The sequence below is a fragment of the Sinocyclocheilus anshuiensis genome, unplaced genomic scaffold, assembly GCF_001515605.1.
Source record: "Sinocyclocheilus anshuiensis isolate Anshui unplaced genomic scaffold, SAMN03320099.WGS_v1.1 scaffold186, whole genome shotgun sequence".
In the NCBI taxonomy this organism is placed as follows: Eukaryota; Metazoa; Chordata; class Actinopteri; order Cypriniformes; family Cyprinidae; genus Sinocyclocheilus; species Sinocyclocheilus anshuiensis.
In genome coordinates, this window is record NW_015542355.1 from 336,531 (window position 1) to 345,576 (window position 9,046).

General features: G+C 40.1%; 2 protein-coding genes across 4 annotated transcripts in view; both read left to right on the plus strand.

Moving 5' to 3' along the window:
* The first annotated feature begins 247 nt into the window (after positions 1-247).
* Positions 248-4,755, plus strand: LOC107691633 (heat shock cognate 71 kDa protein-like). Its single transcript, XM_016490358.1, has 10 exons — positions 248-287; positions 387-596; positions 1,328-1,537; positions 1,753-1,958; positions 2,207-2,359; positions 2,575-3,130; positions 3,330-3,532; positions 3,637-3,835; positions 3,917-4,149; positions 4,262-4,755. The coding sequence occupies exons 1-10, from the start codon at positions 263-265 to the stop codon at positions 4,454-4,456; spliced, it is 2,190 nt and encodes a 729-aa protein (XP_016345844.1). The 5' UTR covers positions 248-262; the 3' UTR covers positions 4,457-4,755.
* Positions 4,756-5,194: 439 nt separating this feature from the next.
* The window catches only part of jhy (junctional cadherin complex regulator), a 36,540-nt gene continuing 32,688 nt past the window's right edge, over positions 5,195-9,046 (plus strand). Inside the window, exons 1-2 of one of the 3 annotated variants that reach the window (XM_016490362.1) lie at positions 5,195-5,320; positions 5,548-5,889. In XM_016490362.1, coding sequence (XP_016345848.1) covers positions 5,648-5,889 — 242 coding nt within the window. In that variant the 5' untranslated portion in view covers positions 5,195-5,320; positions 5,548-5,647. Of the gene's footprint in view, positions 5,890-9,046 lie in introns of all 3 variants that reach the window. The other 2 variants (XM_016490363.1, XM_016490364.1) reach the window with 2 other exon arrangements.

Here is a 9,046-nt window from a genome sequence, read left to right on the forward strand (position 1 = left end):
ATTTCAACGTGATTTATACGTATTGTAAAATACCTAGAACATTCTCGATCTGTATAACTAATGGTATTTCTTTCAAGTAATGACTAATATTTTTCACTAGGCAAGACCTTACAGTTCCAACCCAAGGTCACTGAGCTGTTTGAGCTACATTTGTTGTTTTCAATTTGTATGTGCTTGTCATGGTGTAATCTACTAAACGACGGTTTGATATATTTTCATCAAACATTTCTGTTTTGCTGTATCATCGACGCATTTCCAGTGAATGTGCAGGCTGATTTCATTCCTATGTAAAGGACACTGTTCCGCACTGACAGCGGTTTGCTGCAAACTTGTGGGGGATGGTTTGAATTTTTTTCAACCAGTTATATCCTTGGTTCTTCCCATAGTGGGCGTGGCTAAACGAAATATTCCGGTATTGCATTGGTTCTTACGGGCTGAAGTTGAGTCATCTGAAATTTCATTGGCTCGGCTACCGGCAATATATAGTGTTCTGGAACGTTCGACCGTTCTCTCTACTAAGCAAGGCGAGGCAGCAGTTAGTCGCCATTCCAGCTATTCAGCCGGCGTCTTCACCCATCTCGGCTATTTCCAACTTGGTAAGGTCTTTGTTCTATCTTTTTTTATTATATTGGCTTTATAATCTCATATTGAATATTTGCTTCTCTGCTTGCATGTAGTATATCGTTACTTCATTAATTACAAAGAGCTGAATTTCCTTTTTCTTTTTTTTTTATATACATGTGGAATATTTTTATGTAATGAACCATTACATAATGATTCCAGTTATTCATATTTATTTTATTTAATTTTAAAAGTTGTTTCACTTCCATAGACTGCTTTTCTTGTTTTCATTTTTGTTTTTTCGATCAACTCTGACATATTACATTTCTTATAATAGCCACTACAATCAAAATGCCCGAGAGAACAATAGGTTAAATTTAAACCGCAACCGGCACCTCGTGATCTTGTCACGCGCCTCACCCGACCTTAAGCGTTGATCAGCGTTGCTTTGGTCACATAATACTGCTTATCGTTTTATTTTTTTCAAAATGTACACGGACACGTTTAGCACAATAACAGGAAAGTTTATAAAAGTTGAATCTGACTAATTTTGATCAGTCTGATTTTAAATTCACCATAGAATCTTGTAACGTTAGAAGCTCGAACCACGTGGTCTGACGCATATCCGCATGTGCTCCAGGGCTTGGTGTTCTGTGGTTTCACAACTGTATTAGCTAATGAACGCATCCCTTTACTTTTGTTTGCCAGTGTACAGCGTTCAATTCATTATGTAATTTCCTTTCTTTATTTTAATTTTTTTATATAGACACAATGTCCAAGGGACCAGCTGTTGGTATTGATCTCGGGACCACCTACTCCTGTGTAGGTGTTTTCCAACATGGAAAAGTTGAAATCATCGCTAATGACCAAGGAAACCGGACCACTCCAAGCTATGTAGCTTTCACAGATTCTGAGAGGTTGATTGGAGATGCTGCAAAAAACCAGGTCGCCATGAACCCCACCAACACAGTCTTTGGTAAGTGATTATTTAATACGATTCATTTTTATTCCAAAAGTGATTCGCTATGATGAAGTTGATTCCTTGCCATTCGTAGTTTCCACCAGAGGTTGAAAAACCAAAGATGGCCCAAGCACCTTCCTTGGATGTCTGAGCGAAATCCTGACTTTTTTTTTTTTTTCTTAAAACCCCTATATACCTTGTAACTTTTTTTTTTTCTTGTTCTCCAATAGATGCCAAACGTCTGATTGGCCGCAGGTTTGATGATGGTGTTGTTCAGTCTGACATGAAGCACTGGCCTTTTAATGTCATCAATGACAATACCCGTCCCAAGGTCCAGGTTGATTACAAGGGTGAGACCAAGTCGTTCTACCCTGAAGAGATTTCCTCCATGGTCCTCACCAAGATGAAGGAAATTGCTGAGGCCTACCTGGGAAAGGTGAGTGATCAATCAGCTGTTTCTGGGGTCGCTCTATTGAACTCCCATTTGACTATGTGCTTCGCTATGATGAAGTTGATTCCTTGCCATTCGTAGTTTCCACCAGAGGTTGAAAAACCAAAGATGGCCCAAGCACCTTCCTTGGATGTCTGAGCGACATGCACTATACTGTAGTTTATTATTATTATATGTATTGTTGCCTTTAGTTCCAAGTGGCAGTTGGGATCTAATTTGCACACTCTTTGCAGACTGTTTCCAACGCCGTCGTCACAGTGCCTGCCTACTTCAACGATTCTCAGCGACAGGCCACCAAGGATGCTGGAACCATCTCTGGCTTGAATGTTCTGCGTATCATCAATGAACCAACTGCTGCTGCTATTGCTTATGGTCTGGACAAAAAGGTTTGAAAAACTTGCATCTTTCAGGTTTTTTTTTTTTTTTTTGACGCTTTAGTTTTGCTGTGATGAAGTTGATTCCTTGCCATTCGTAGTTTCCACCAGAGGTTGTAAAACCAAAGATGGCCCAAGCACCTTCCTTGGATGTCTGAGTGAAATTGAGTGTCATACAATTAATTAATGTACATGCAAATACTTATGCTCTTAATTCTTCTTTTCAGGTTGGTGCTGAGAGGAATGTTCTTATCTTCGATCTTGGTGGTGGCACTTTCGATGTGTCTATCCTCACCATTGAGGATGGCATCTTTGAGGTAAAATCTACTGCTGGAGACACTCACTTGGGTGGAGAAGACTTTGACAACCGCATGGTGAACCACTTCATCACAGAGTTCAAGCGCAAGCACAAGAAGGACATCAGTGACAACAAGAGAGCCGTTCGCCGTCTCCGCACCGCCTGTGAGAGGGCCAAGCGTACCCTATCATCCAGCACTCAGGCCAGTATTGAGATCGACTCCCTCTATGAGGGTATCGATTTCTATACCTCCATCACAAGGGCCCGTTTTGAGGAGCTCAACGCTGACCTCTTCCGTGGAACCTTGGACCCAGTAGAGAAGTCCCTTCGTGATGCCAAGATGGACAAGGCTCAGATCCACGACATTGTCCTGGTTGGTGGCTCCACTCGCATTCCCAAAATCCAGAAGCTGCTCCAAGACTACTTTAACGGCAAGGAGCTCAACAAGAGCATCAACCCTGATGAGGCTGTGGCCTATGGAGCAGGTGGGTGATTTGTTTTAATCCTGTGATTTTTGTCGTTTGCTATGATGAAGTTGATTCCTTGCCATTCGTAGTTTCCACCAGAGGTTGAAAGACCAAAGATGGCCCAAGAACCTTCCTTGGATGTCTGAGCGACTGCTGTCATTGCTATCTGACCATCTCAATTTGCCCAAGGTTCTTATTTCTCACTCTTCTGTTTCAGCTGTCCAGGCTGCCATCCTCTCTGGTGATAAGTCTGAGAACGTTCAGGACTTGCTGCTGCTAGATGTCACTCCTCTGTCCCTTGGAATTGAGACCGCTGGTGGAGTCATGACCGTCCTCATCAAGCGTAATACCACCATTCCAACCAAACAGACTCAGACTTTCACCACCTACTCCGACAACCAGCCTGGTGTGCTTATTCAGGTGGGTACGAAGTAGTTCTATTAGGAGTTTAGTCTTTTATCCCACCCAATGTCTCGTCGATTACTTTAAACAATGCTATCTTGTTTTAATTACCCCCTTTTCAGGTCTATGAGGGTGAGCGTGCAATGACCAAGGATAACAACTTGCTGGGCAAGTTTGAGCTTACTGGAATCCCCCCTGCACCTCGTGGTGTTCCCCAGATTGAGGTCACCTTTGACATTGATGCGAATGGCATCATGAATGTTTCAGCTGTGGATAAGAGCACTGGCAAGGAGAACAAAATCACCATCACCAACGACAAGGGTAAGTCTTCTCTCCTCTGCACCTAATTATGTAAAGACTTTGTGGTGGCCACTTTAGAGGTTAACTGGAAGTCCATTTCAGGTCGTCTCAGCAAGGAGGACATTGAGCGCATGGTGCAGGAGGCAGAGAAGTACAAGGCTGAGGATGATGTGCAGCGTGACAAGGTGTCTGTCAAGAATGGTCTGGAGTCCTACTCCTTCAACATGAAGTCCACTGTTGAGGATGAGAAACTGAAGGGCAAGATCAGTGATGAGGACAAGCAGAAGATCCTTGACAAGTGCAATGAAGTCATCAGTTGGCTTGACAAGAACCAGGTAAGTTTGCTATCAGTTTAGACATTTGGCCAATCAAGTGGCTTTTGGATTACTTTTACAAGCTTGCACTGGCAAACTCGGTGACTTGACGTCTGTGTTTGAAAACTTTCAGACTGCTGAGAAAGAGGAGTTTGAGCACCAGCAGAAGGAGCTGGAGAAGGTATGCAACCCCATCATCACCAAGCTGTACCAGAGTGCTGGAGGCATGCCAGGTGGAATGCCTGATGGTATGCCCGGTGGCTTCCCAGGAGCCGGCTCTGCTCCAGGAGGTGGATCCTCCGGCCCAACCATTGAGGAGGTCGACTAAGCCATTCCAAAGCCACTACGCTACCTCCGTAGCAATGTTTACTGTTGCCCTCTATAGTTGGACTCCTCTAAAATTGTTACTTTTGTGGAAGTTTTGGATGACTTCAACTTGCAGAGAGATGGTTGTAATTTAAAAAAAAAAAAAGGGTATTAACGGGTCACATTTCCAGATCACAGGGAACAGATTTTCTACCTAGATTGCACAACCTATTTATTGACTTGTGAAATGTGAATTTCATAAGCCTTTTCCAACTGCCTCAATGTTTTGAAGGAAGTGAATAAAATGGTGACCTATTCCCAGTACTGCCTCTGTCTGTTTTTCTGTTTGGTTTTGTTTTTTTACCAGAAAGTTTGGAGTTTGACCTTTTTAAATTATTTAACCTCTAAATATCAAGAATGTGTCACTGTCCTTAGGGTAATGTATTTAAATCTATCCAGTGCATCATAATTTAGCTTTTTGCTTCAGCCATTTTGGCTTTGTAATGACAGGTCATATATAAAGTAAGTGTCAAAGCTAATCATCCACTGTTTTTACAGTAAACCTCAGCCTGAATGGTTAAAATTGCTTAAAAGCTTTTTACTCCACTGGACGTCATAACGTCAATGCACCATGAGAATAGTATTACTTTAAAAGTTCTTGTATATGTACACATGATTTACATACAAAAAATTCTTACTGAACGCTAACAATTATGAGAAATACGTAGTGGCCTCCTACATCTTAAGTCGTTCGCAACGGTTCAATGCTTTTGTGTCCGTCTGAAGGGCAAGGAATAGTTCTGCGCATGCTTGTTTCCACGGCAACAGTTTAGCAAACGAAACGTTCCTTGACAATGAACGGCTCATCTTTCGATGTTTATAGCAGGTAAAAAAAATCCTTAAATCTGAAGCAAATCAATGGATTTGTGTACGAGGTAATGTTTTGATGCTGTAGCAACGTTTTACATTATTTCGGCGTTTACATTACAGCGTAAGTTACACAGCTGATTTGGAAAGTCAGTCAACAACCGAGTGAACTAACGCTCAGTAACGTCGCTAGCTAAATTAAAATGTGTTTTCACCACTCCTTAATGTTGATTCTGTGATATTAAGCCCTGAAGTCGATCGTCTCAGAAGTCAGAACAACAACGCCATCACGAGCAGAACGGGCCTGAGGCGCTGGAACAGACAAAAGTCAGATTCAACATGAACAATGACTAGTCCAAGGAATAATGTGCCCGCTTTACCGCTAATGTGGGACTCCTTAGAGTCCGATACTGAGAGTTTGGTGCAAGAGGAGTACCAGCGAGAGCCCCAGATGCGAATTGACCTCATCTCTGCCGTTAAACCCAAACAACATGATAAGACTAACATTGAGGAACCAGAGAATCTTGATGTTTATGATAGTCTGGATCTGAAACCAAGACAAGTGAAAGGACAACATGACCCTCTGAGGTAAGATAACAGTTGGCTATTTCCCTACCATATGGGACTAGTCTCTAGGGATGGGCGTATCGATATATCGCGACTGACGCGAGTATCGAAAGTATCGATACTCAAACAAAAAATATCGATACTAAGGTGCGCTTTATTTACCAGTGGTTTTGTTTATTTAACAAAAATAACAATAATAATAATGCGTACAATATGCATTGAATTGGACGAATAACCTTTGTTAGCGAGTAATTGTGTAGGATAGAACTATTTTCCTGCTCATCTGAACACACGCAAATGTTGCAAGACAGAACCAATCAAACACAGAGAGCATTCACTCACTGCGGACAGTGCATTCATTCAAACGGCTGCGTTTCCCAAAAGTATCATAAGAAAGCATTAAAGCTTTTGGGAATGGCAGCCCTGAACAACGCTTATCAGAGAACAGAAATAAAAACATAAATGTTTGAGTTATTTCACAATAAACAAATTGAAATTGTAGCCTACATAGTTTGTGCAATTACAATTATTTAAATTGAACGTCTGCAGAAATATGTTAATTCAGTATACACATTATCCCACCGGTTACAGTTGTGACTGACCATAAAATAAAATTTTTCACACACTTTTCCAAGAAAAATAAAAAAATAAAATTGATTATTTCAAAGGGTTACTAATGACGCATCATTTGGATATTTTCATGTCTGGGAAAAATTTGGGATTAAATGGGTTAAAATGCGTTTTAAACATAAAGTTAACTGGTTTTCATTACCCATTTTACTCTTAGTAATTTAATACATTTCATAATTTAAAAGTTTAGTGCAGAAGTATCGAATCGGTATCGATATCGACGATACTGCCTTGAAAAATATCGGTATCGTATCAAAAACAAAATAAGGGGTATCGCCCATCCCTACTAGTCTCATGCAACCAGCAGTAATTGAGTAGTTGACGTGGCGTTTCAGGCAGTGACATCAGTCTCCTCCTGTGATGTCAAATGCTTTATTTCATCTAAAACTATTTTTAAAACTATTTTAATTATACAGATGGTTAATGTCTTCATATTAATTGCAAGTCAACACTGAATATCTGCTACAATTTAAATAGTTCACCCAAAAATTAAAATTCTGTCATCATTTACTCTACCTCATGTCATCCCAAAATCGGCTACTTTCTTTTTCTTCTGTGGAACACAAATTAAAATATTTTGATAAATGTCTCCGTACTTTTTTTTCTTTTGTCCACACAGTGGAAGTCAATAGCAACAAAATTGTTTGGTTACTAGTGATTTTCAACGTCTTTTGTGTTTCACATAGAAAAAAAAGTCATACAAATATTTTGAACCACATCAGGGTGAGTAAATAATGACAGTTTTCATTTTTGGGTGAACTATCTAAAGTTGAAAAGGAATGATAACCCATACACATTCTTAATGTTAATTAAGCAATTACAGATGGTTGTTCGGTGCTGTATTTTGAGATATACTAACATCCTTATGACTCTTAAATGCTCGTGTAGAGGTGTCATACATCTAAAGTGTGTTTATAATTAACTATTTGTCAAGCACTCTGTGTTGAGTTCTTTTTTTTTTTTCTCAGTTTACAAGCAGAAACACTTAAGAGAGCAAGCTAATAACGTCTGTATGGTCGAGTCAGTCTATGGTCATAATGAAGTTACCTTTTGCTTAAGTTGCATATCTAATATTTACTGTCAGATGCCTTAATGTAAACACCTGTATCTAGGTGTAACTCAGAGGTTGAAGTACAGAAGATTAAGCCAAGCAATAAACATACCAGGATCATACCTGTCCCATTTATGGTGTCTGTCATCTGCTACATAACTAGGCTTATGTCATTTTATATAAGTAACATGTATTACAGTGTCTAAAAAGGCAATGCAGGCAAGCATTCACTGACTTTTCCTATTTTTATTGAATGCCCCTCTGTTTTGTATTTCAGGTTTTGCTTCTGTTCCTGAAGTAGACTGAATTGGCAATACCTGAAAACACTGACTTAAATACATCACCAACAAAATGACTATGAGCTTTTTGTGTTTAGCTGCTCTGCAAACAACCTAGATGACTGACAGCTTTTATTCACATCTAATAGATACAATGACAGTCTTTGAAAATGATGTTTGCGCTTGCATTTTAATTGAGCCGAAATATCCACTAATGTTTGTACTTTCCAAACAAGTACCCCCATTTAGGGGAAATTAGAATTTTAGTTTGCAGGACGTTACCACAATAAGGTCTCATTCAGCAGTCTGTTAAAAAGCAGTTGCTTTGTTACCAGTGAATGGATGAGCTCTCTGTGCTTCTGAAACACAGATTGCTGGAATCTGAAGTGTGGATCACAGCATCTGTCTCCACTCCTTCATCTCCAGCCTAACTGTTGTGTACGCCACTCAAAATCTGCCTCGGGATAAAAACGAGAGCCGTTTGTTTTAATTTTTTGCATACTAGATAGGTACTTAACCCTATGCATAGTTTTTCATAATAGCTATGGCGAACCTCGACAAAGACTTTATTGTCGAAACGAAGCAGCTCTCTCATCATATTTTCATGCTCAAGAATGAAATCCTGCAAATGAATGGCGTGCAGCAATATTTGGCATAATATCGTTGAAGCTAATAACTACCCATTTAGTTTACATCCTCTTAACCGCACGCATTGTCTTTAAAGAGACTCAAGTCTCGTATTCAGAATGAAATGAGCTGAAAACAATAGACCATGTTTCCTATTATTGGATTTAATTCTGACACATTTATATTAGCACAAGAGAGACTTTGCATGTTAAAGACCCCGTCACAGCTGCAAACCCACAGCGCATTCTCAAGACCATATCAGTGGAATCATTACAGAGCCATTCATTGCCCTTTTGCCCTCATTGGCTGAAGTGCTATGCATCCAGACAGCCTTGTATTTAGCATCATGGGATGTGAAGAGCATCTTGTACTATTCAGAGGCACACAACAAAGAGGCACTCTTCTAATTATTTTAATGAGATCTTTTCATCCAATGATGCTAGGAGCACATTAGGTTGTAGTTTGAACCTATTTCATATGTTTGAATTAGCCATTTGCAAAACTATCTCCAAATTGTGGTCTTCAGACCCATAGTCATTAGGGGTAAGGGGGGGGGGGGATAATAGCGAGACAACACGCTATTACCATTTCG

Coding starts and splice junctions, on each gene's coding strand:
- LOC107691633 (XM_016490358.1), top strand. CDS start 263: ATGTGCAGGCTGATTTCATTCCTAT. Junction 3,836..3,916: donor CACCATCACCAACGACAAGG/GTAAGTCTTCTC, acceptor AGTCCATTTCAG/GTCGTCTCAGCAAGGAGGAC. Junction 4,150..4,261: donor GTTGGCTTGACAAGAACCAG/GTAAGTTTGCTA, acceptor GAAAACTTTCAG/ACTGCTGAGAAAGAGGAGTT.